Source organism: Pseudophryne corroboree, chromosome 8 (genome assembly GCF_028390025.1).
Source record: "Pseudophryne corroboree isolate aPseCor3 chromosome 8, aPseCor3.hap2, whole genome shotgun sequence".
NCBI lineage: Eukaryota > Metazoa > Chordata > Amphibia > Anura > Myobatrachidae > Pseudophryne > Pseudophryne corroboree.
Genome location: NC_086451.1, coordinates 85,269,602 through 85,297,200, shown reverse-complemented (window position 1 = coordinate 85,297,200; position 27,599 = coordinate 85,269,602). Strand labels below are relative to the sequence as shown.

Below are 27,599 nucleotides of genomic sequence, written 5' to 3'. Positions count from 1 at the left end.
ACTCTTTTACACTATTCCAGTGATAGTGACAATGCACATACAGTAGGTTGACCAGGTAACTCCTATACACTATTATAGTGACAATGCACTACGGTCACCAGGTAATTCCTACACTATTATATTGACAATGCACTATGGTCACCAGGTAACTCCTATACACTATTATAGAGACAATGCACTATGGTCACCAGGTAACTCCTATACACTATTATAGTGACAATGCACAGACCAGATATGGGGACCAGGTTACTACTATACAATAACCAGTGATAGTGACGGTGTCTACGTAACTCCTATACACTATTATAGTGACAATGCACTATGGTGACCAGGTAATTCACTAAACACTATTATAGTGACAATGCACTATAGTGACCAGGTAACTTCTATACACCATTATAGTGACAATGCACTATGGTCACCAGGTAACTCGTATACACTATTATAGTGACAATGCACTATGGTGACCAGGTAACTCCTATACACTATTATAGTGACAATACACAGACCAGATATTGTGACTAGGTTACTACTATTCACTATTCCAGTGATGGTGACAATGGTGGTCATTCAGAGTTGGTCGCTCGTTGCCGGTTTTCGCAATGCAGCGATTAGGTGGAAAATGCGCATGCGCCTGGTACGCAGCGCGCATGCGCTAAGTACTTTCACACAAAACTTAGTAGATTTGCACAAGCTCGAGCAACATTTTTTCATCGCTCGAGTGATCGTAGTGTGGTTGACAGGAAGTGGGTGTTTCTGGTCGGAAACTGGCCGTTTTCAGGGAGTGTGCTAAAAAACGCAGGCGTGCCAGGTAAAAACGCAGGAGTGGCTGGAGAAACGGGGGAGTGGCTGGCCGAACGCAGGGCGTGTCTGTGACGTCAAACTAGGAACTAAACGGACTGAGGTGATCGCAGTCTAGGAGTAGGTCTGGAGCTCCTCAGAAACTGCAGGGAATTATTTAGTAGCAATTCTGCTAAGCTAAGATACACTCCCATAGGGCGGCGGCCTGGCGTTTGCAATGCTGCTAAAAGCAGCTAGCGAGCGAACCACTCGGAATGACCACCAATGCACATACAGTAGGTTGTCCAGGTAACTCCTATACACTATTATAATGACAATGCACTATGGTAACCAGGTAACTCCTATACACTATTATAGTGACAATGCACTATGGTGACCAGGTAACTCCTATACACTATTATAGTGACAATGCACTATGGTGACCAGGTAACTCCTATACACTATTATAGTGACAATGCACTATGGTGACCAGGTAACTCCTATACACTATTATAGTGACAATGCACTATGGTGACCAGGTAACTCCTATACACTATCATAGTGACAATGCACTATGGTGACCAGGTAACTCCTATACACTATTATAGTGACAATGCACTATGGTGACCAGGTAACTCCTATACACTATCATAGTGACAATGCACTATGGTGACCAGGTAACTCCTATACACTATTATAGTGACTATGCACTATGGTCACCAGGTAACTCATATACACTATTATAGTGACAATGCACTATGGTGACCAGGTAACTCCTATACACTATTATAGTGACTATGCACTATGGTCACCAGGTAACTCATATACACTATTATAGTGACAATGCACTATGGTGACCAGGTAACTCCTATACACTATTATAGTGACTATGCACTATGGTCACCAGGTAACTCATATACACTATTATAGTGACTATGCACTATGGTCACCAGGTAACTCCTATACAATATTATAGCGACAATGCACTATGGTCAGTGGCGTCACTAGGGTTGGTGTCACCCGGTGTGGTAACTCATGGTGTCACCCCCCCATGGACGTCCTCCCGTAGCACACCACACGGTTTCTTATCAGTGTGTGTGTGTGCATAATATATATATATATATATATTATATATATATATATACATACATACACACACATACATATATACATACATATATACACACATACACACACACAGTGATCGAAGAGGGAATTTTGAAGTGGGGGTATGGAAAATTGAAAGGCGTAGTGTCCACTCGAGGGTGTACTGTGGCAGATGCCGAAGTGTGGCCAATCAGAAGGCAGGTGTCCTTAAGAGGCACTGGGTGAGAGGGAGGACACATGGTGGAGGAAGGGACTGAGGAGGACGGGGGCATTAGGTGAGAGGGGGATGCAGGGTGGGAGAAAGACATAATGGATGGAGGGACAGAGGAAGGGAGAGATGCTGGTTGGCAGAGGACGTAGAGTGAGAGGAGGACATACTGGGGATTGGGACACCGGGTGGGAGAGGTTGCAGAGTGGGAGGGGGACATACTAGGGATTGGGGCATTGGGTGGGAGAGGGACAGACTGGGGCACTGGGTGGGAGAGGGACAGACTGGGGATTGGGACGCTGGGTGGGAGAGGACACTGGATGGGAGAGGGACAGACTAGGGATTGGGACACTGGGTGGGAGAGGACGCAGAGTGGGAGAGGGACAGACTAGGGATTGGGACACTGGGTGGGAGAGGACGCAGAGTGGGAGAGGGACAGACTAGGGATTGGGACACTGGGTGGGAGAGGATGCACAGTGGGAGGGGACAGACTAGGGATTGGGACACTGGGTGGGAGAGGATGCAGAGTGGGAGGGGGACATACTGGGGATTGGGACGCTGGGTTGGAGAAGAACATACTGGAGACTGTCATTTAATTTTAAAGCCTACCAGCTCCAGCGGCGGCAGGTACAGGAACCAAGCGCCCGGCGGTGCTCCTTCAGCGGCAGGGACGCGATCCAGGCGTATCTCCTGTGCGCGCCCGGCAGTGGCAGGCAGGGAGGAGAGCCGGGTACTCCGCTAGCTGCAAAGACGGGAGCCGGGCGCACCCCACGTGGGCATCATGCACTCGACTCCCATTCTCCCTCACAGAATGGTTGGTTCTATATCGGAGTGGGAGAAGGGACCTTGTGACGTACCTAGGGGAGGAGACACATCACAAGGGGGAAAAGCTACGGCCGAACAGGGTACCCGAAAAGTACCCTCGTGGGCTCGCTTCGCTCGCCACGCTTCGCTCGCCACCTAATTACTAAAGGTAATAGTTGGTGGCGGGGATAGTAGAGCAACTGTTCCACTGGACTAGCTCCTCCCACTTGGGTTGTGGCTCCTCCCCCTGACGGAAAAGGTCTCTTAGGCCACTTGGATCTAGCCTCAACCCTCACAGAATGGCATGGCCTGCCCTGCGGTGCCGGCGTGCGTGATGATGTCACGGGGGTGACGTCCTGAACCCGGCATCTATAGATTGCGGTAGTACAGATCCGGCGGCGCTGCGGCCGTGAAAATGGTCAGTCCAGGCAGGTGCCTGAATTATTGGCGGAAGTGAGTGTGGGTGTACAGCTCTTTTTGGTGTCACCCCCTTGAAGGGTGACACCTGGGTGCGGGCCGCACCCCCCTCATGACGCCACTGACTATGGTCACCAGGTAACTCCTATACACTATTCTAGAGACAATGCACTATGGTGACCAGGTAACTCCTATACACTACTATAATGACAATGCAGTATGGTGACCAGGTAACTCCTATACACTATTATAGTGACAATACACAGACCAGATATGGTGACCAGGTTACTACAGTACACTATTCCAGTGATAGTGACAATGCACATACAGTAGGTTGTCCAGGTAACTCCTATACACTATTATAGTGACAATGCACTATGGTGACCAGGTAACTCCTATACATTATTATACAGGTTGAGTATCCCATATCCAAATATTCCGAAATACGGAATATTCCGAAATACGGACTTTTTTGAGTGAGACTGAGATAGTGAAACCTTTGTTTTTTGATGGCTCAGTGTACACAAACTTTGTTTAATACTCAAAGTTATTAAACATATTGTATTAAATGACCTTCAGGCTGTGTGCATAAGGTGTATATGAAACATAAATGAATTGTGTGACTGTACACACACTTTGTTTAATGCAAAAAGTTATTAAAATTATTGGCTAAAATTACCTGCAGGCTGGGTGTATAAGGTGTATATGTAACATAAATGCATTCTGTGCTTAGATTTAGGTCCCATCACCATAATATCTCATTATGGTATGCAATTATTCCAAAATACGGAAAAATCCGATATCCAAAATTCCTCTGGTCCCAAGCATTTTGGATAAGGGATACTCAACCTGTAGTGACAATACACAGACCAGATATGGTGACCAGGTTACTACAGTACACTATTCCAGTGATAGTGACAATGCACATACAGTAGGTTGTCCAGGTAACTCCTATACACTATTATAGTGACAATGCACTATGGTGACCAGGTAACTCCTATACACTACTCCAGTGATATGTTAATATGATATGTCAATGCACATGTTAAGCACCAGAGTACTGCACCAAATGCTCCCACTGACCTGGTCACTGCTACAGTATATCACTGGCTGCTCCAGATGCCGGGGTAACTATAGCAAACAAACAGCGGGGCCATGTCTCACACACACACCCCAGTGCACCCCTCACCTTGCCGCTGGCGGTGCCCCCGCTCACACCGATCAGGAAGGGCCGCTGGTGACCGCGTTCCGAAGCCTCCAGGTTCCCCGCTGAAGCCATGGCCAGGACAACCTGCGGTCAGCGGGGTTACAGAAGAACTACATTTCCCACAAGCCACCCGAACGCGCAGCACATAGATCAGCGAGTGAGGCGCACACTAGAGCATGTTGGGAGTTGAAGTTCCGTGTGACGGCTGTTGCGCATGCGCGGTCAGTGAGAGCATGTGACTGGCTGGGAAGTGACAGCTCTGGGACATGTGAGAGTTGTCACTGTCAGATAAGTTACTGTGTGCAGGGAGGGAAATGTACCCGAGTCATGCCTCATATTGCTGCCTCCTCCCCCTCCCAATAACCTGCTGCTGCCTCACTATTACCCATTGTAGGTAGCGGTATTCCTGCAAAGACTGGGCTGGAAGATATAGGTGACAATTCCTACGGATATAGGCTCAATAATTATTTCTAACGATATAGGCTGGATAATCATAACTATATTGGCTAAATAATACTTACTAATGATAAAGGCTGGATAAGCATTAATTACTACTAATATAGGCAGGATCATCATTACCTCAGTATATAGGCTGGAAAGTAATTACTCTATTTTTGTTATTTATTTATTTATTTATTTATTGTAATGCTAAGTTCTGTGTCCCTTGTACTGTCCTTTGTGCGGCGCTGCAAAACACTTGTGGCGCCCTGTAAATAAAATGTAATAATGAAAAAAATTATGATAAAAGCTGGATAATAATTACCACTGATATAGGCTGGATAATCTTTACTATGGGTTGGTATCGCATAACTCTGGTCACCATACTGACACCGGGATCCCGGCATTGAGATGCCTTGGGGGAGGGGTGTAGCAAGGGCCAGTGTACTTGTGCGGTCACTGGCCCTGCTACTGGCATGCGCGTCCCTCCTCACCTGGGATGCCCCGGCACCGTCCCATGGGGCCGGAGGTAGCGCGGGTTTCGGGCGGTGCTGGGGACCGGACCTGGTCCGGTCCCCACCTGCCCAGCTGAATGCAGAGTTCAGCAGCGGGCGTGGGGACGGCGGTGCATATCCACCGCCGCTCCACGCGGGTGATGGCGGCGGGCCTGCATCTTCCGGGACGCAGACCCTGCCAATCGCCGCCCAGCATTTTGAATTTGGCGCCAGCCGCGAGCCAATCACGGCTCGTGAACTGGCAGCCAATCGGGAGTGGCGGCGGCGAGCCAATCCCGGCTCGCCGCGTCATAGCCCCGCCCCCCGGCACTGGCTTGTATTAGCCAGCGCCGGGCGCGAGAGTTCAGTTCGACGGCAGAGAGGGAGCGGAGAAGAGCTCCTGAAGAGTGAAGGAAGAGTGAAGGAAGAAGACGGCGCCGGAAGTCCGGCGAAGACAACGCGGTGGGCGTGGCCGGACCAGGCTTGGTCCAGCCGTGGCCCTTTGGACGGGTAAGTGCAGGTGCCCCCCCCCCTTCCCCTAGACCACCAGGGATCTGGCATTAGGCCCGTGGGCATAGTCAGGCCCTTCCGGCCTGTGGGTGCAAAGTCGGGCCCTCCCGGCCCGTGGGAATTTCTGGTCGGGCCCTCTTGGCCCGTGGCGCAGTTGAGCGGGCATTAGGCCCGAGGGCAAATAGTGGGCACTAGGCCCGAAAGGATAGTCAGGCCACCGGCCTGCGGCACCAGTTAGGCGGGCACTAGGCCCGTGGGGCAAAAACAGGCACTAGGCCTGCGCAGCAGAGGGCGTTAGGCCCCCATCATTCCCCACACAGTTAGGCAGGCCCACAGCCTGAGCAGCAGAGGGCGCTAGGCCCCCATCATCCCCACAGACAGGCAGACATAGGCAGGGGGGCTCAGCGCTATGGGGTGTACAGTAAGTCGGCGATAGGCCGCAGGTTGCTGAAGTCGGCGATAGGCCGCAGGTTGCTGAAGTCGGCGATAGGCCGCAGGTTGCTGAAGTCGGCGATAGGCCGCAGGTTGCTGAAGTCGGCGTTAGGCCGCAGGTTGCTGAAGTCGGCGTTAGGCCGCAGGTTGCTGAAGTCGGCGATAGGCCGCAGGTTGCTGAAGTCGGTGCTAGGCCGCAGGTTGCTGAAGTCGGTGCTAGGCCGCGGTTTGCATAATTTGGCGCTACGCCGCATGTGTGATGAGTTCTCAGTTTTCCCCACAGCCAGGCCCCCATGGAAGGTAGGCTGTCGGAAGTACGCGTTGGTGAGTACCCCAAGGTTGAAACAGTATTACGGTGTCGTGCTATAACCTCTGTATAAGTGTCTCTCCGTCATAAAGCGTAAGCAGCGCCACGTCCTGTGGGTTGTATTGTGTGTTCTCTTCCAGGAGTAAAGAAGAAGGGCCAGTCGTCTGGCGGAAGCCAAGTGTATAGCTGGTGAGTATAAAGGTGTTTCGTGTGTGTTCGTGGTGTATGTTGCCCCCTCCCCCACCTCGCCTTTGGGCATTTTCGTTCAGGGTCGCCCCTGGTGCTTCGAACCACTACGGGGGCACCCAGTCTGAGGCCACAAGTGCCGATGATGACCCTTCACTGAGCCCAGTGTAGGCCACCCCTGCGTAGTGTGTGTTCCCCCCCCCCCCCCCATTCGTTTCAGGTAACCTAGGAAGTTCTTCTCCGTGTCTGGACGTGTGCCAGTATCGTCTGAGCTACCTCGACGGACTGAAGGTGGAGGACGGGAGGCGTGAGGTACGTAGGCCTGGTAAGTGATCGCACAAATTTTGTTCTCCAGGGCCCCACCCCCGTGCCTCTTACAGGGGGGCGGGCGCGAGCGCAACAAAGCCCCTTGCAGGATCGCCACAGGTTCTATTCCCCCTCTATGGGGATTAGTCCCTGTTGGTCGGCGTGCCGACTGTAGGGATTGTGAGGGGGCGGGATGTAGGTGTCCGGATTGTGACTGGTGGCCTCCTGACCGCGGGTCACATAAACACATCCCACTACTACAGTATATAGGCTGGATAATAATTACCACTGATATAGGCTGGATAATTATTACTACTGCCTTACCACCTCAAACTTAATATTTCCAAAACAGAATTAGGGGTACATTTACTAAGCAGTGATAAGAGTGGAGAAGTGAGCCGGTGGAGAAGTTGCCCATGGCAACCAATCAGCACTGAAGTAACATCTATAATTTGCATACTATAGAATGATACAGAGCTGCTGATTGGTTGATGGGGAAATTTCTCCACTGGCTCACTTCTCCAATCTTATCACTGCTTAGTAAATGTTCCCCTTAATTCTATTTCTCCTTCGTCCTAGACGATGCTGGGGACTCCAAAAGGACCATGGGGTATAGACGGGATCCGCAGGAGACATGGGCACTTTAAGACTTTAAATGGGTGTGAACTGGCTCCTCCCTCTATGCCCCTCCTCCAGACCTCAGTTAGACTCTGTGCCCAGAGAGACTGGACACACACTAGGGGAGCTCTACAGAGTTTCTCTAGAAAATATTTTTTTAGGTTTATTTTCAGAGAGCACTGCTGGCAACAGGCTCCCTGCTTCGTGGGACTGAGGGGAGAGAAGCAGACCTACTTCTGTGAGTTAAAGGCTCTTCTTCTTAGGCTACTGGACACCATTAGCCCTAGAGGGTCTGACAACTTGGTATAGCCTAGCTGCTCGTTCCCGGCGGAGCCGCGCCGCCGTCCCCCTCACAGAGCCAGAAGAGAGAAGCCGGGTGAGTAACCAAAGCAAAGAAAACTTCAGTGAAGGCGGCAGAAGACATCAGTCTCGGAGGTACCGCGCAACGGTCGCGCTGCGCGCCATTGCTCCCACACACCAACGGCACTTCTTGGGTGCAGGGGGGTGGGGGGGGGGGCTGCGCCTTGGGCAGCAATAAGACCTCAAATCAGCCTGGCAACAGTACATACAGTGCATAGGCACTGTATACTAACCCCCGCCAGTATAAAAAAATAGCTGGACATACGCGCGCCGTTACGGGGGCGAGGCTTGGTCCTCCCAGCTCTAATCAGCGCCATTTTATCTCCACAGTGAGCTGCATGAGACGCTGGTCCTGACCTCCTCCACTTCTGTGACAAGTAACAGGGTGCTAAATGGGGGAGGGGGCACAGCAAAATTGGTGTTGATTATTATCATTAAAAGCGATGCCAGGGGTATTATATATATATATATATATTTCTCTAACGTCCTAGTGGATGCTGGGGACTCCGTAAGGACCATGGGGAATAGACGGGCTCCGCAGGAGACTGGGCACTCTAAAGAAAGATTTAGTACTATCTGGTGTGCACTGGCTCCTCCCTCTATGCCCCTCCTCCAGACCTCAGTTAGAATCTGTGCCCGGCCAGAGCTGGGTGCTTTTAGTAGGCTCTCCTGAGCTTACCAAGAAAGAAAGTATTTAGTTAGGTTTTTTATTTTCAGAGAGCTTCTGCTGGCAACAGACTCTCTGCTACGTGGGACTGAGGGGAGAGAAGCGAACCTACCTAACTGCAGCTAGGTTGTGCTTCTTAGGCTACTGGACACCATTAGCTCCAGAGGGATCGAACACAGGTACCTAACCTTGATCGTCCGGAGCCGCGCCGCTGTCCCCCTCGCAGAGCCAGAAGTACAGAAGCATGAAGACATCGAAATCGGCGGCAGAAGACTCCTGTCTTTACTTAAGGTAGCACACAGCACTGCAGCTGTGCGCCATTGCTCCCACAGCACACCCGCACACTCCGGTCACTGTAGGGTGCAGGGCGCAGGGGGGGGCGCCCTGGGCAGCAATTAAGATACCTGATGGCAAAAAGAGACATATATACAGTCAGGCACTGTATATATGTACGAGCCCCCGCCATTTTTACATATAAGAAGCGGGACAGAAGCCCGCCGCTGAGGGGGCGGGGCCTTCTTCCTCAGCACACCAGCGCCATTTTCTCTTCACAGCTCCGCTGGAAGGACGCTCCCCAGGCTCTCCCCTGCAGTATACAGGTGCAGTAGAGGGTAAAAAAAGAGAGGGGGGGGGGGCACATAAATTTAGGCGCAGAGGTATATAAAACAGCAGCTACTTGGTAAACACTAAGGTACAGTGTAATCCCTGGGTTATATAGCGCTGGTGTGTGTGCTGGCATACTCTCTCTCTGTCTCCCCAAAAGCCTTTGTGGGTCCTGTCCTCAGTCAGAGCGTTCCCTGTGTGTGTGCGGTGTGTCGGTACGCCTGTGTCGACATGTTTGATGAGGAAGGATACGTGGAGGCAGAACAAGTGCAGACAAATGTGGTGTCGCCGCCGACGGGGCAGACACCTGATTGGATGGATATGTGGAAGGTGTTAAATGATAATGTAAGCTCCTTGCATAACAGATTGGATAAAGCTGTAGCCTTGGGACAGTCAGGGTCTCAACCCATGCCTGATCCCACAGCGCAGAGGCCGTCAGGGTCTCAAAAGCGCCCAATATCCCAGTTAGTTGACACAGATGTCGACACGGAATCTGATTCCAGTGTCGATGACGATGATGCAAGGTTGCAACCTAAAATGACTAAAGCCATCCGCTACATGATTGTAGCAATGAAGGATGTATTACACATTTCTGACAAGAGGATTTATATGTATGGGGAGAAAAAAGCAAGAAGTGACTTTTCCCCCGTCACATGAATTGAATTAATTATGTGAAAAAGCGTGGGATTCCCCTAATAGGAAGGTGATAATTTCCAAGAGGTTACTGATGGCGTACCCTTTCCCGCCAACGGACAGGTTACGCTGGGAATCCTCCCCTAGGGTAGACAAGACGTTGACACGCTTGTCTAAGAAGGTGGCCCTGCCGTCTCAGGATACGGCCACCCTAAAGGATCCTGCGGATAGAAAGCAGGAAGCTATCCTGAAGTCTGTTTACACACATTCTGGTACACTGCTGAGGCCAGCAATTGCTTCTGCCTGGATGTGTAGTGCGATAGCAGCATGGACGGATACTCTGTCTGAGAAGATAGATACCCAGGACAGGGACCCTGGCACATATCAAGGACGCGGTCCTATATATGCGGGATGCCCAGAGGGACATTTGCCTGCTGGGCTCTAGAGTAAACGCAATGTCCATTTCTGCCAGAAGGGTCTTATGGACTCGGCAATGGACAGGGGATACAGACTCTAAAAAACACATGGAGGTTTTACCTTATAAGGGTGAGGAATTGTATGGGGACGGTCTCTCGGACCTAGTTTCCACAGCTACGGCTGGGAAGTCAAATTTCTTGCCTTATGTCCCTCCACAGCCTAAGAAAGCACCGTATTACCAAATGCAGTCCTTTCGTTCTCAGAAGAGCAAGAAAGTCAGAGGTGCTTCCTTTCTTGCCAGAGGCAGGGGTAGAGGAAAGAGGCTGCACCATGCAGCTAGTTCCCAGGAACAAAAGTCCTCCCCGGCTTCCACTAAATCCACCGCATGACGCTGGGGCTCCACAGGCGGAGCCAGGAGCCGTGGGGGCGCGTCTCCGACATTTCAGCCACCAGTGGGTTCGCTCACAGGTGGATCCTTGGGTTATACAAATTGTGTCTCAGAGATACAAGCTGGAATTCGAGGTGACGCCCCCTCACTGTTACCTAAAATCGGCCTTGCCAGCTTCCCCCATGGAAAGGGAGGTAGTGTTGGCGGCAATTCACAAACTTTTTCTCCAGCAGGTGGTGGTAGAGGTTCCCCCCCTTCAACAGGGAAGGGGCTACTATTCCACTATGTTTGTGGTACCGAAACCGGACGGTTCGGTCAGACCCATTTTGAATTTAAAATCCCTGAACATTTATCTGAAGAAATTCAAGTTCAAAATGGAATCGCTCAGAGCGGTCATTGCAAGCCTGGAAGAAGGGGATTTTATGGCGTCTCTGGACATCAAGGATTCTTACTTGCATGTCCCCATTTATCCACCTCATCAGGAGTACCTCAGGTTTGTGGTACAGGACTGTCATTACCAATTCCAGACGTTGCCGTTTGGCCTGTCCACGGCACCGAGAATATTACCAAGGCGATGGCGGAAATTATGGTGCTCCTTCGGAAGCAAGGGGTTACCATTATCCCATACTTGGACGATCTCCTCATAAAGGCAAGGTCCAGGGAGCAGTTGCTGTTCAGCGTAGCACACTCTCAGGAAGTGTTGCGTCAGCACGGCTGGATTCTGAATATTCCAAAGTCGCAGCTGATTCCTACGACGCGTCTGCCCTTCCTGGGCATGATACTGGACACAGCATCTTCAGATGCATCGGATGATCTCCCTGTCCCCCAGGGCCAGGGTGTCTCTTCTGTGGTGGCTGCAAGGTGCTCACCTCCTCGAGGGCCGCAGATTCGGCATACAGGACTGGGTCCTGGTGACCACGGATGCAAGCCTCCGAGGGTGGGGAGCAGTCACTCAAGGAAGAAACTTCCAAGGGCTGTGGTCAAGTCAGGAGACTTGTCTGCACATAAATATTCTGGAGCTACGGGCCATATACAACGCCCTGAGTCAAGCGGAGCCTCTGCTTCGAGACCAACCAGTGCTGATTCAGTCAGACAACATCACGGCGGTCGCCCATGTAAACCGCCAGGGAGGCACAAGAAGCAGAGTGGCAATGGCGGAAGCCACCAGGATTCTTCGTTGGGCGGAGAATCACGTGCAAGCACTGTCGGCAGTGTTCATTCCGGGAGTGGACAACTGGGAAGCAGACTTCCTCAGCAGGCACGACCTCCACCCGGGAGAGTGGGGACTTCGTCAAGAAGTCTTCACGCAGATTGTAAATCGATGGGAACTGCCACAGGTGGACATGATGGCGTCCCGCCTCAACAAAAAGTTAAAGAGGTATTGCGCCAGGTCAAGGGACCCTCAGGCGATAGCGGTGAACGCACTGGTGACACCGTGGGTGTTCTGGTCGGTCTACGTGTTTCCTCCTCTTCCTCTCATACCCAAGGTACTGAGAATCGTAAGGAAAAGAGGAGTGAGAACAATACTCATTGTTCCGGATTGGCCAAGAAGGACTTGGTACCCGGAACTGCAAGAAATGCTCACAGAGGACCCATGGCCTCTGCCTCTCAGACAGGACCTGTTGCAACAGGGGCCCTGTCTGTTCCAAGACTTACCGCGGCTGCATTTGACGGCATGGCGGTTGAACGCCGGATCCTAGCAGAAAAGGGCATTCCGGATGAAGTTATTCCTACGCTGATAAAGGCTAGGAAGGACGTGACCGCAAAACATTATCACCGTATATGGCGAAAATATGTCGCTTGGTGTGAGGACAGGAAGGCCCTGTCACGATCCGGGTATCTGGACGCCATTACTTGCCTTTTAGATGTCTCCTGAGGCTGGCTCAGCGTTCCAAGTCCGGATCTCATCTGTGTCTACACTCTGCATATCCCTCCTGTCACTCTGAGACGCTGTCACAGCGGCGCCATGTTTGAGTCCTGCATGGCGTCTCCCGTCCTCCGCGGCCTCCGCCGCTGCTCCTGTGTTGTAGTTTGCGGGTTGTCAGAGTGGGGCTTCATGTCTGCCGCGGCCTCCGCTGTCATCCATGTGTCTCAGTGTACAGTTGTCAATCTGGCGTCTCCTGTCCTCTGCGGCCGGCGCCGCCATTACTGCTATGTTTCCACATGGTTTTCCAAACCAGCTTTCCCTCCAAGTACTAACATGGGCGCAGCCATGTTGGATCCAATCACATGCCTCAGTTCCACCAATCCGCTGCCTCTGCAAATCTGCATAATTGCCCAGCCAATGCCTGCCTTGCTGCAGGTATAAGTATCCTGTGCCTGGGCCAGGAAATCGTCAGTGCTTTGTTTGTCAAACCTTGTTCCAGTCGTTCTCTCCTGTGGTTGTTTTTCCAGGTTCCAGCTCCTGTCTCCAGCATCCACTAAGAGACCCGCACCTGCATTCCATCCTGCGGTGCAGCCTGACTCTGCAGTCCTCCGTGGCTGTTCCAGCTTCCAGCTATTAACCCATCTGCTTCCAGCAGTCAGCTTTCAGCAGATTCCAGCTTCCTTAAAGTGCCGGTGTCGATCCAGCGGATGCCTACTTACCAGCAGTATCCACTAACCACCGGTAACCACTTTTCAACACTTCTGTTTCCACGCTCGCTAGCATCTTACAGTATTCACTCCGTATCTTTATCACCTGGCTGATTTCATTCAGCATCCACTCCGTGTCTACATCACCTGGCTGATTCCATTCAGCATCCACTCCGTGTCTCTACCACCTGGCTGGTTCCATCCAGTGACTACAACAGTTCATTCCAGTTACCAGTTTCACCTAATACACCTACTGGCGTGTTCCTCGGCTATCTCCACTACTACAGCCAGGCCTGGTAAGGTTAATCCATCAAAGGACTTTAACAACTGTTCTTCAACCTACCAGTGCTCTGTGATACTTCTCACGGTTAAAGTGATCCAGGAACTGTATTATCTGCCACTGCTTATTTTCAACTGTGAATGCTGTTATTATTACACGGAGTCTGTTAATAAACCTTTTATTGACTTTTAACCTGGTTGTCATGGTCACACCTTCGGGTAATCCTTTCACACTTACATGTCCAGGGGTCTGATTAAACCTCCCAAATTTCATTTCATTTCAGCCCCTACAACTGAGGCTTCCTGTTGTCAGCCAAAACCCTCAGTTGTGACAGGCCCCTACGGAGGAATTCCAGCTGGGTCGATTCCTACACTTCCTACAGTCAGGTGTGACTATGGGCCTGAAATTAGGGTCCATAAAGGTCCAGATTTCGGCCCTATCCATTTTCTTTCAAAAGGAACTGGCTTCACTGCCTGAGGTTCAGACGTTTGTTAAGGGAGTGCTGCATATTCAACCTCCTTTTGTGCCACCAGTGGCACCTTGGGATCTTAACGTGGTGTTGGATTTCCTGAAATCCCACTGGTTTGAGCCACTTAAGACAGTGGAGCTAAAGTATCTCACGTGGAAAGTGGTCATGCTGTTGGCATTAGCCTCAGCTAGGCGTGTGTCAGAATTGGCAGCTTTGTCATGTAAAAGCCCCTATCTGGTTTTCCATATGGACAGGGCTGAATTGCGGACTCGTCCGCAATTTCTGCCAAAGGTGGTGTCATCTTTTCATTTGAACCAACCTATTGTGGTGCCGGCGGCTACTCGTGACTTGGAGGATTCCAAGTTGCTTGACGTAGTCAGGGCTTTGAAGGTTTATGTAACCAGAACGGCGGGTGTCAGGAAGACTGACTCGCTGTTTATCCTGTATGCACCCAACAAGGTGGGTGCTCCTGCTTCAAAGCAAACTCTTGCTCGCTGGATCTGTAACACGATTCAGCAGGCTTATTCTGTGGCGGGATTGCCGCATCCAAAATCAGTGAAAGCCCATTCCACAAGGAAGGTGGGCTCTTCTTGGGCGGCTGCCCGAGGGGTCTCGGCATTACAGCTTTGCCGAGCTGCTACTTGGTCGGGTTCAAATACTTTTGCAATATTCTACAAGTTTGATACCCTGGCTGAGGAGGACCTTGTGTTTGCCCATTCGGTGCTGCAGAGTCATCCGCACTCTCCCGCCCGTTTGGGAGCTTTGGTATAATCCCCATGGTCCTTACGGAGTCCCCAGCATCCACTAGGACGTTAAAGAAAATAAGAATTTACTCACCGGTAATTCTATTTCTCGTAGTCCGTAGTGGATGCTGGGCGCCCGTCCCAAGTGCGGACTTTCTGCAATACATGTATATAGTTATTGCCTAATAAAGGGTTGTAGTTATGTGGCATCCGTTGAGTGATGCTCAGTTGTTGTTCATACTGTTAACTGGGTAAGTTTATCACGAGTTATACGGTGTGATTGGTGTGGCTGGTATGAGTCTTACCCTGGATTCCAAAATCCTTTCCTTGTAATGTCCGCTCTTCCGGGCACAGTTTCCTTAACTGAGGTCTGGAGGAGGGGCATAGAGGGAGGAGCCAGTGCACACCAGATAGTACCTAATCTTTCTTTAGAGTGCCCAGTCTCCTGCGGAGCCCGTCTATTCCCCATGGTCCTTACGGAGTCCCCAGCATCCACTACGGACTACGAGAAATAGAATTACCGGTGAGTAAATTCATATATGTGTGTGTGTGTGTGTGTGTGTGTGTGTGTGTGTGTGTGTGTGTGTGTGTGTGTGTGTGTGTGTGTGTGTGTGCGCTTTCAGACTGGGATAGGCGCTGGGTGTGAGCTGGCAAACTCCCTCTGTGTTTCTCTAATAGGCCTTATTGTGGGTCTGTCTCCTATAGCCCAGTGTGATAGTGGTGTCGGTATGAGTGTGTCGACATGTCTGAGGCTGAAGGCTCTTCCCAGGAGGAGGCTGGAGTAGTGAATCTGTCGGCACCGCCGACTGCTGATTGGGTAAATATGTTGAGTGCCTTGAATGCAAATGTGGCTTCATTAAATAAGAGATTGCATAAATCTGAGGCTCAGAACCAAACATAGAGACAATCCATGGAAGATGCTTTATCCCAAACGCAGGCTCCCTCAGGGTCACACTCAGAAACGGCTGTTTACCCAAATAGCAGACACTGATACCGACACAGATTCGGATTCCAGTGTCTACTATGGTGATGCCAGGTTGAATCCTAAACTGGATAAGAGCATTCAGTACGTGATTGTGGCAATAAAAGAAGTGTTACATATCACGGAAGACCCTGCTGTTCCGGAGACAATGGTCTGTATGTTTAAAGGAACGAACCCTCCGGTAACGTTTCCTCCCTCTCATGAACTGAACACTCTTTTTGAAAAGGCTTGGGAAGATCCTGACAAAAAGTTGCTGATTCCCCAAATAATTATTATGGCATACCCGTTTCCCTCTGAGGATAGGAAAAAGTGGGAGTCGACCCCCAATGTGGACAAGGCTCTAGCACGGCTGTCCAAGAAGGTGGCGCTTCCGTCCCCTGACACGGCGGCCCTAAAAGATCCTGCGGATCGTAAGCAGGAAACTACTTTGAAATCTATTTATGTCACTACGGATACACTGCTCAGACCTGCAGTGGCGTCAGCATGGGTGAGTAGTGCTATTGAGAAGTGGGCAGATAACCAGGGACGTGCAGTCAGGGGAGGCAGGGGAGGCAGTGCCTCCCCTGTCATTAATGATTGCAGTAATACAAAGAAGATACTTGTGACACATATTCTGTCATAAGTATCTTCTTTTATTATTCTAATAATTTAAACACATCAACATTAGCTTGGGAGGCACCGATAGCTAGTGCCTCCCGTTGACAATTATAACGGGATAAAGCGGGGTGGGCGGGGCCATGCACTGGGCTGTAAAAGCCCATTAAATATAGTGGAGAAAGCGGCACTAGTGTGAGTGCCTCGTTGACAGGGATGGGCTTTCAGCACACATTAAAGCACGCCCCTGTCAGCGAGATTGATTTGATTGGACAGCGGATCCAGTGATGGATCCGCTGTCCAATCACCCACACTGTGGAGCAGGGAAGCAGCGGCAGGACAAGAAAGCAGCTGGTGTACACACCAGGCAGCAGAGCATGTGTACCTCTGTGGGTGCTGCGGCTGCCTGGCAGATAGTATCCTGGACAGCGCAGGAGCTCCGGCCTCAGCCTCTTACCACTGCCGCCGGCAAGATAACTGCAGGGGAGCCGCGGCCCCGCTCCGTGCCAGACAGGCGTACAGAGACCAGCGACGGCGCGGCCTTCTCCCTGTCCTCGGAAGCGGCGCCCAGCAGCGGTGTGTGTCTCCGACCTGCAATGAGGGGTAAGAGAGAGACGCACAGATGGGAAATGAGGATGTCAGCATTTGTAATTGTCAGGTGTGTGTCTGTGTGTGTGGTGGTGGGGGGGGGGGGGGGGTGTTACTGGGCAGACAGCAGCACACTAATGCTCCCATTTCTGTGAGAAAGACCTGTATTGTTTAGTTAGCAAGACCCCACAGAGCTGTTTTAAGTGTCAGTACTATATTTTTCTTCCCCTAATTGATCTAATTCCCCTCATTCTTTCTAGTAGAGGGCCTCAAGATGTCTAGTGTGCTCTGGTCCTGGGTCACAATGAGTCCCATCAGCTCACCTCCTCTCATTCCCCCTGACTCGCCTTGTGGTGATAGGAGCCTGACAGCAGCTGCGGCCCAGTGATCTCTCTCCATTACCCCGCCACGGTTGGCACTGGGGAGGGGGGCAGAGCCAAGTGCAGCTAATCTGCGGCAGCCCCTGAGGCAACGAGAAGCCCAGAGCTGGGAGTGCATGCAGTGGCCGGTGCTCTTCCCTCTCCTTCCTCCTCCCAGCCAGCAGCAGCACTGGTGCCTGCACTCTCACAGACTGGGGACTCTACACAGGGCACATCTGCCCAGGACCCAGGTGAGAAGGGGGCAGCTGGGCTAGGTGGGAAGTGACTGGGCAGCTCACCCCCAGCTCCTCTACAGCCACCCGGGTGACATGGGCTGCAGGGAGATATTGGGGAGGGGGATTCAGAAGCCAATTGGTGATGTGCCCATACCATCCTGTGTAGATCTGTGCTGAGGGGGTAATTCAGACCTGGTCGCACGCAGGCGTTTTTATGCACTGCTGCAACCAGGCAATCCCTGCCTACAAGGGAGGGGATAATGCCTGTGCATGGGTGCAATGGGCTGTGCAGTGAGCTGCACAAACTGCACAGCCCAGGACTTACCTGCTGCAATAATCCAGGAAGCAGCTGACGTAAGGGACCCTCCTCTGCAACGGCCGGACATGCCTGCGTTTCTTCCGACACTCCCAGAAAACGGTGAGTTGCCGCCCAGAAACGCCTTCTGCCTGTCAATCTTCTTGCGATCACCCCTGCGATTGCTTTCTTCATAGAATCCGCTGCTCTCCAGCAACCCGTCGCCGGGCAACAATGCGTCTGCGCAATGCGGCCCACACGCATGCGCAGTTCAGACCTGTTCGCACAGCTGCGAGAAAATGCAGCGTGCAAATGGGTCTGAATGACCCCCTCTAACCACAGTATATACACAAGGCTGCAGGACCAACCCACCACCTTGTGCACTCTATTGTATCTGCTGTTCCTACAAAGTGAGCTGAGATTTCTGTTCTTATGCTGTTGGGGATGTAGTGGAGAAACCAGTGCCTCCCCAGCCTTTGACCTCACTGCACGCCACTGCAGATAACTTATCATCTGACTTGGACACCCTGGATAGGGATAGCGTTCTTTTGACCCTGTGTCATATCAGGGACGCTGCAGTCTATCTAAGGGAGGCTGCAAGAGATATTGGCCTCTTGGGATCAAGGGCCAATGCCATGGCAATCTCGGCTAGGAGAGCATTATGGACTCATCAATGGAATGGTGATGCCGACTCTAAGAGGGCTATGGAGGCGCTGCCGTATAAAGGTGGTGTTTTGTTTGGTGAGGGCCTCGCAGACCTGGTATCTACAGCTACCGGGGTAAGTCGTCTTTTCTACCTTTCTCTAACGACCTAGAGGATGCTGGGACTCCGTAAGGACCATGGGGAATAGACGGGTTCCGCAGGAGACATGGGCACTTTAAGAAAGACTTTGACTCTGGGTGTGCACTGGCTCCTCCCTCTATGCCCCTCCTCCAGACCTCAGTTTGATACTGTGCCCAGAGGAGCTGGGTGCATTTCAGGAGCTCTCCTGAGTTTCCTGTAAGAAAGCATTTTTGTTAGGTTTTTTATTTTCAGGAGCCTGCTGGCAACAGACTCCCTGCATCGAGGGACTGAGGAGAGAGAAACAGACCCACTTCTCTGAGTTTCAGGGCTCTGTTTCTTAGGCAACTGGACACCATTAGCTCCAGAGGGAGTCAGAACACAGGTCTCACCCTGGAGTTTGTCCCGGAGCCGCGCCGCCGTCCTCCTCACAGAGCCGGAAGATAGAAGCCAGGTGAGTATGAGAGGAAAAGATCTTCAGAGGCGGCAGAAGACTTCATTGATCTTCACTGAGGTAACGCACAGCACTGCAGCTGTGCGCCATTGCTCCCATACACCTCACAAACGGCCGTCACTGTAAGGGTGCAGGGTGCAGGGGGGGGCGCCCTGGGCAGCAATATAAACCTGTTATTTGGCAACAGAGAGCATATATACAGCTGGACACTGTATATATGCATGAGCCCCCGCCAATTTTACACTTTTAGCGGGACAGAAGCCCGCCTCCGAGGGGGCGGGGCTTCTCCCTCAGCACTCACCAGCGCCAGGTTTTTCTCCACAGCACCGCTGAGAGGAAGCTCCCTGGACTCTCCCCTGCTTATACCACGGTAGAAGAGAGGGTTTTAAAGAAGAGGAGGGGCACATAATTCGGCGGAGATAATAACAGTGCTACGGGGTAAACATTAAATTGCTGTGTTTTTCCTGGGTCATATTGCGCTGGGGTGTGTGCTGGCATACTCTCTCTCTGTCTCTCCAAAGGGCCTTGTGGGGGAACTGTCTTCAGAAGAGCATTCCCTGAGTGTGTGGTGTCGGTATGTGTGTGTCGACATGTCTGAGGTAAAAGGCTCTCCTAAGGAGGAGATGGAGCAAATGTGTGTGTGTGGTGTCTCCATCGACAATGCCGACACTTGATTCGAAATGTGAAATTAAGTGCTAAGATCAGACTTGCCTACCCTCCCGCATTCAGCGGGAGGCTCCCGATTTTTCAATGAGCCTCCCGCTGCCCCGCTTACCTTACCTGCCCTCCCGGTTTTTAATTAGCTCCCTGTAAATCCGGGCTGCGCATGCGCGAGTCCGGAAATGCGGGGGGCGGGGCCTGCACGTAAGAGGTCAGAGCCGTGGTTGCAGTCCTGCCTCCTGCTGTGCACTCAGAGTCTGCAGCTTGAGCGGAGGCAGGAGAATAAACAGCAGAGCAGCTGGCCTACTGACAGCCAATGCACTGCTTCACTGCTGCTGGCCCCGCCCACCTCACTCACAGGGCTGCGCGTAGCAGAGTACAGCCCAGCTTACATCTTCCTGCTCCTCCTCATGTTCCTGCCCAGTGCTGCTGCCTCCCTCCACCACAGTGTCCCGGCCCCGGCTCCTGCTCTGCACAGGAAGGAGCAGCAATAGCCAGGTGGGTGCTGTATGTGCTGGGGGGTTTTATGAGAAAGGGGGAATGTGTATAATGTGGTCGGGGGAGGGGTGTGTGTGCTGTGCATGCTATAAAGACATATGGTACTTTCTGTAATAAGGGGGAGTGGGGGGCTGTGTGATATGTAATGTGCTATCGGGTGTAATATTAGGGGGGGAGGGAATTGTGCTGTGTATAATATAATGTAATATGGTGCTGTGTACTATCTGTGATATGGGGGGGGGGGGCTGTGTGAAATGTAATGTGCTACTCTGTGTAATATTGTTGGGACTGTGTAGGCTGTGTATAATTTAATGTAATATGGGTCCGGGTGTACTGGCTGTAATATGGGGGACAGGGGCAATGTATAATGTAATGCAGTGGTTAAAGTCGGGCGGAACTGCGTTCCGTCACTTCTAATGGCAGGCGGAACCAGTTCCGCCTTTGCCCGGCCACAGCATCAGGTCCCTGCTGTGTTGTAATGGTGGCAGCGGCCGCCAGCCAATCCCGGCTCGCGGACCGGCTGCAGCACCAATCAAAAATAGGGGCGGCTTTTTAAAATCTGGCGTGAGCCAATCACGGCTCGCGGACCGCCAGCCAATGAGAAGCTGCCAAGTGGCAGCTTCTCATTAGCTGGCGGTCCGCGAGCCGTGAATGGCGCACAATTGGCGCCAGATTCAAAGTGCGGCCTCGCTTCTTTCAATAGCAGACGATCCGTGAGCCAGGACTGTCTGGTAGCCGCTGATAGCTTTACACCGCAGCCGGGACCTAATGCTCCAGCCCACAGCCACTGAAGCACACAGCCACATTGAGGAGGGTGCTGCTGGACTAAGGAGCAGCAATGACAGGGGAGAGGATTTGACGCCGGGCAGCTCATGGACCGGCAATGGAGCACTAGTATGTGGGGCAGGCAATGTGAATAAAATTGTGCTACTGTGAGACATTTTGAATTGGGGTACTTGTGTGTGGCCACGCCCCTTCCTTGTGAGGCCACACCACTTTCTGCGGCACGCGCGCCAGCAGGAACAGTCATGGGGGAGGTGAGTTCCCCTGCCTCTCCAGGACCACTTTAAGCCCTGATGTAATATAATATGGTACTGTGTGTGCTTGCTGTAATATGAGGGAGTGGGGCTTTGTATAATGTAATATGGGCCTGTGTGTACTGGCTGTAATTTGGGGAACTGGGGCCAGGGCCGTAACGAGGTGTGTGCCACTGGAGGCGCAGAACCACCAGCAACACCCACCTGGCCGCTCCGTCGCACTGTGGGGTCCGACCCTTCTCCCCCCGCCATCACCGCTTCTCTCACCTAGGTAGCCAGGCAGCGCTGCAACTCCACCTCCGCTCCCTTCCTATGTGCTGGGAGAGATGACGTCTCTCCCAGCCCGCCCCCAGCCCACCCATAAAGCCCTGTGCTGTGGGAGCATAGGGCGGGGAGAGGAGAGGCATGCCAGCTTGTCAAAGGTGAGTCTCTCTCTCTCGCCTGCCATAATGTATGAATAAGGTGGATTGCCTACCATAATGTGTAAAAAAAAAAAAAAAAAAAAAAAAAAAGGGGGATTGCCTGCCGCACTGTGTAAAAAAAGGGGGACAAGTTGCTGTAATGTGTAAAAAAAAAAAAAAAAGGGGACTTTGCCTGCCGTAATGTGTAAAATGAAGTTCTGCCTGCCGTAATCTGCAAAAGGGAGCTCTGTGGCCACGCCACTTCCCCATGAAGCCACGCCCCTACCGATGCTGTTTCTTGCACACAGTGCTAAAAATAAATAAATGTCTATTTAAGGCACTGACTGGGGCTATGTATAATGTAATGTTATGTGGTACTGGGTGTACTGGCTGTAATATGGGGGAGTGAGACTGTGTATAATGTAATATGGTACTGGGTACAATATGGGGAGGGGGGCTGTGTATAATATAATGTATTATATGCTGTGTGTACTGGGTGTAATATACTGTCCGTTTCTTCTCAGAAATGTACACGGTATCATAATTTAGTGCACCTGTATTATTACTCTAGTGTACCTATAGTATTACTCTTTTTTTTTTGCTGCTTTTAGTACTAATTTTCACCTGCCATTGCAGGACACACCCTTGAGCAGTGGCATAACTACTGCCTACGCAGCCCTCGCGGTGGCTTGGAGGCGCAGGGCTGCAGGGGGTGCCGCCACTGATTTAGAACAGATTGACATGCGGATGAGCCGTCCGCATGTCAATCTGCTGTCTCCCTCCTTCCCTAGCCGCTGCTGTGAAGGAGGGACACGCCTCTCCTGTGTCCCTCCTGCGTCTCCGGCGGGTCTATTGAATGAAGCGCCCGTTCGTGAGCTCTGATTGGCTCACAAACCGGCACTTCATTCAACAGACACGCCGGAGACGCAGGAGGCGCGCGCTGTTCCCGCCTCCTTCACAAAACAGCGGGGGGGGGGAGGGGGTAGCTGTACCTGGCACTGGGGGAGGGGGGACATATTTGGCACTTGGGGGGGGCATATGTGGCACTGAGGGGGCATATGTGACACTGGGGGGTATATGTGTACCTGGCACTTGGGGGGGGGGGGCATATTTGGCATTGGGGGCATGTGTGTACCTGGCACTGGGGGCATGTGTGGCACTGGGAACACAGCCCTAGCAACAAGCATTACCCCCTAGCAACGAGCATGACACCCAGTGCATGAAACCCCTGGCAACAAGCATGACACACTGAGCATGAAAACCCCTGGCAACGAGCATGACACCCAGTGCATGAAACCCCTGGCAACGAGCATGACACCCTGAGCATGAAAACCCCTGGCACCGTGCATGGAACCAAGAGCATGAAACCCCTGGCAACGAGCAGGTAATTTTAAAGTAATAAGAAGCCTTACTGTAGGACTTAATGTGTAAGTCCTACAGTACGGTGTGCGGCATACTATAACACAGGCATTGCGGTGTGTGGCATAATGTATCACGGATATTGCGGTGTGTGTCATAATGTGTCACAGGCATTGCGGTGTGTGGCATACTATATCATGGGCATTGTGGTATAATGTCTCAGGGGCTTTGCAGTGTGGCATAATGTATAACGGGCATTGCGGTGTGTGGCATAGGGTATAACTGGCATTGCGGTATGTGTCACAGGCATTACGGTGTGTGGTATACTATATCACGGGCATTGTGGTATGTGGTAAAATGTCTCAGGGTCATTGCAGTGTGTGGCATAATGTATCACGGACATTGCGGTGTGTGGCATAATGTGTCAGGCATTACGGTGTGTGGCATACTATATCACCGGCATTGTGGTATGTGGTATAATGTCTCAGGGTCATTGCAGTGTGTGTCATAATGTGTCACAGACATTGTATGTGCTATAATGTATCAGGGTCATTGCAGTGTGTGGTATAATGTCTCAGGGTCATTGCGGTGTGTGTCATAATGTGTCACAGTCATTGTATGTGCTATAATGTATCGGGCATTGCAGTGTGTAGCATAATGTATAACGGGCATTGCGATTCCTGTCATAATGTGTCACAGGCATTAGGGTGTGTGGCATAATATGTCACAGGCATTACGGTGTGTGACATAATGTGTCGGGGGCATTATGGTGTGTGCATATTGTGTCATGTGCATTATTGTGTGTGGCATAATGTCTAAGGGCCATTGCAGTATGTGGCATAATGTATACTGGGCATTACTATAATGAGGAAAATTGACAAATAATGTAAGGGGCATGAATCAGCATTATTTTTCTTTCCTGTGGTGGCCAACGTCTGGGCGTGCAGGTTGCAAAACTGGGGTATAAGGTACTATTTTCCTGCAATAACCACACCCCTTTATTTGAAGCCACGCCCATTTCCACAAAGCCACACCTATTTTTGGCGTACACGCCTTCGGCGCGCGCAGATTCATCCCTTTACTAGTGGCAATTATGGGGGATGAGGCGCTGGAGATTTTTTGGGCTTGGGGAGAAAAATTTCTAGTTACTCCACTGCCCCTGAGTGTCAATAAATACGCTAATAGGTAGTCCTCAACATGCACTTTGGGCGAAGCATGACCCCCCCCCCCCCTCAATGGCGCGCCACACTTTGTGCGGTGTATTCTGCTGCCTGAAATCTCCCTGAAACTAGTTTTCAAAAGTCGGCAAGTATGGCTAAGATGAATTTATTACACAAAAGATTAGAGAACAGACAGGGAATCTACCCATGTCTGTCCCTATGTCACAGAGACCTTCAGAGTCTCACAACGCTCACTATCCAAAATAATAGACACTGATATCGACACGGAGTCTGACTCCAGTGTCGACTACGATAATGCAAAGTACAGCCAAAACTGGCAGAAAAGTATTCAATATATGATTATTGTAAGTAAAGATGTTTTGCATATCACTGATGACTCATCTGTCCCTGACACGAGGGTACACATGTTTAAGGGGAAGAAAGCTGAGGTAAAATTTCCCTCCTCTCATGAAGAAAAAGAGCGGGAATCTCCAGACAAGAGACTGCAGCTTCCCGCAAAGAATTCTCAGGGAGTATCCTTTCCCTAATGGGGCCAGGATACGATGGGAATCTTCCCCTAGGGTGTACAAGTCATTGACACGTTTACCCAAAAAGGTAGCGCTGACTTTAGTCCATTTACACACATTCTGGTACACTACTCAGACCGATTGTGTCGGCATGGGTTTATAGCGCTGTAGCAGCGTAGACAGATACCTTATCAGCGGAGAATGAAACCCTAGATAAGGATACCATGTTACTGTCCCTAGTGTGTGTGTATATATATATATATATATATATATATATATATATATATATAAAAAAATTTAATGATATATATATATATATATATATTTATATGTATATGTAAAAGATGTTGTCATATATATATATATATATATATATATATAAAGACATGCCTAAAGAGACGCTAGTCTACTGGGTTCTAGAGTCAACGCTATGTCGATTTCTGCTAGACGTGTCCTGTGGAACATGCAATGGACAGGTGATGCCGACTAAAAGAGGCATATGGAGTTGTTGCCTTACAAGGGTGAGAAATTGTTCAGAGAGGGCCGCTCGGATCTCGTCTCCACAGCTACGGCAGGTAAATCAAATTTTTTGCCATATATTCCCTCACAATCTAAGAAAGCGCCTCATTATCAAATGCAGTCCTTTCGTTCCAATAAAAGCAAGAGAGCACGTGGATCGTCCTTTCTTGCCAGAGGTAAGGGCAGAGGGAAAAATCTGCACAACACAGCTAGTTCCCAGCAACAGAAATCCTCCCCGGCCTCTGCTAAATCCACCGCATGACGCTGGGGCTCCCCTGAGGGAGTCAGCTCCTGTGGGGGCACATCTTCGACTGTTCAGCCATGTCTGGGTCCACTCACAGGTGGATCCATGGGCAATAGAAATTGTTTCTCAGGGTTACAAGATGGAATTCGAAGAAGTGCCTCCTCGCCGGTTTTTCAAATCGGCCCTACCGAAACAACCCCTGTGTTACATGCGATTCACAAATTGTGTCTGCAACAAGTGGTGGTAGAGGTTCCCCTGCTTCAAAGAGGGCAGGGGTACTACTCAACTCTGTTTGTGGTTCCGAAACCGGACGGTTCGGTCAGACCCATTTTAAATTTAAAATCCCTGAACTTTACTTAAAACGGTTAAAGTTCAAGATGGAATCACTCAGGGCGGTCATCGCCAGCCTAGAAGGGGGAGATTTTTTTGTATCTCTGGACATAAAGGATGCATACCTGCATGTCCCCATATATCCTCCTCATCAGGCGTACCTGAGATTTGCGGTACAGGATTGTCATTACCAATTTCAGACGTTGCCGTTTGGGCTTTCCACGGCCCCGAGAATTTTCACCAAGGTAATGGCGGAAATGATGGTGCTCCTGCGCAAGCAGGGTGTCACAATTATCCTGCACTTGGACGATCTCCTCATAAAAGCGAGATCACGGGAGAAGTTGCTGAGCAGCGTATCACTTTCACTGAATGTGTTATAGCGACACGGCTGGATTCTCAAGCTGAATCCTACAACTCGTCTGCCCTTCTTGGGCATGATTCTGGACACAGACCAGAAAAGGGTTTTTCTTCCGAAGGAAAAAGCGCAGGAACTCATGACTCTAGTCATGAACTTGTTGAAACCAAAACAAGTGTCAGTACATCATTGCACTCAAGTTATGGGAAAGATGGTGGCAACATACGAAGCCATTCCATACGGCAGATTCCATGCAAGGACCTTCCAATGGGACCTATTGGACAACTGGTCCGGGTCGTATCTGCAATTGCATCAGCGGATCACCCTGTCCCCCAGGGCCAGGGTATCTCTCCTGTGGTGGCTAAAGTGCTCACCTTCTAGAGGGCCACAGGTTCGGCATTCAGGACTGGATCCTGGTGACCACGGACGCGAGCCTCCGAGGTTGGGGAGCAGTCACACAGGGAAGAAATTTCCAAGGACTTTGGTCAAGTCAAGAGACTTGTCTTCACATCAACATCCTGGAACTAAGGGCCATATACAACGCCCTACGTCAAGCGGAGATCTTACTTCGCAATCGACCAGTTCTGATCCAGTCAGACAACATCACCGCAGTAGCTCATGTAAAACCGCCAAGGCGGCACAAGGAGCAGAGTGGCAATGGCGGTAGCCACCAGAGTTCTTCGCTGGGCGGAGAATCATGTAAGCGCTCTGTCAGCAGTGTTCATTCCGGGAGTGGACAACTGGGAAGCAGACTTCCTCAGCAGACACGATCTGCATCCGGGAGAGTGGTGACTTCCCCATGGTCCTTACGGAGTCCCAGCATCCTCTACGGACTACGAGAAAAAGATTTACCGGTAGGTTTAAATTCTTATTTTTGTCCCTCCACCGCAAAAGAAAACGCCTCAGTATCAGATGCAGTCCTTTCGGTCTAGTAAATTCAAAAAAAGGACAAGGGTCCTCCTTCCTTGCTGCTAGAGGTAAGGGAAGGGGAAAAAGATCGCCGGCTGTGGCAAGCTCCCAGGAGAAGTCCTCCCCGGCTCCTGCCAAGTCCACCGCATGACGCTGGGGCTCCGCTGCGGGAGTCCGCACCGGTGGGGGCGTGTCTTCAACTCTTCAGTCGGGTCTGGGCTCACTCAGGCCTGGATCCTTGGGTGCTGGAAATTGTGGCCCAAGGATACAAACTGGAGTTTCAAGACGTACCCCCCCCCCCATCACCATTTTTTAAAATCGGCCTTGCCAGCTTCTCTTCCGGAAAGGGAAGTGGTGTGCGCT

The 27,599-nt window shown here is 51.0% G+C and overlaps 1 protein-coding gene across 3 annotated transcripts in view; it reads right to left on the bottom strand.

The window, feature by feature from the left end:
* The window catches only part of UCK1 (uridine-cytidine kinase 1), an 81,733-nt gene that overhangs the window by 32,491 nt on the left and 21,643 nt on the right, over nucleotides 1–27,599 (bottom strand). The window contains exon 1 of one of the 3 annotated variants that reach the window (XM_063936775.1): nucleotides 4,506–4,692. The exons of the other annotated variants lie outside the window; for them this stretch is intronic. Within the exon in view, the coding sequence (XP_063792845.1) occupies nucleotides 4,506–4,595 (90 nt within the window). The 5' untranslated portion in view covers nucleotides 4,596–4,692. Of the gene's footprint in view, nucleotides 1–4,505; nucleotides 4,693–27,599 lie in introns of those variants that run through there. 3 annotated transcript variants of the gene reach the window in all.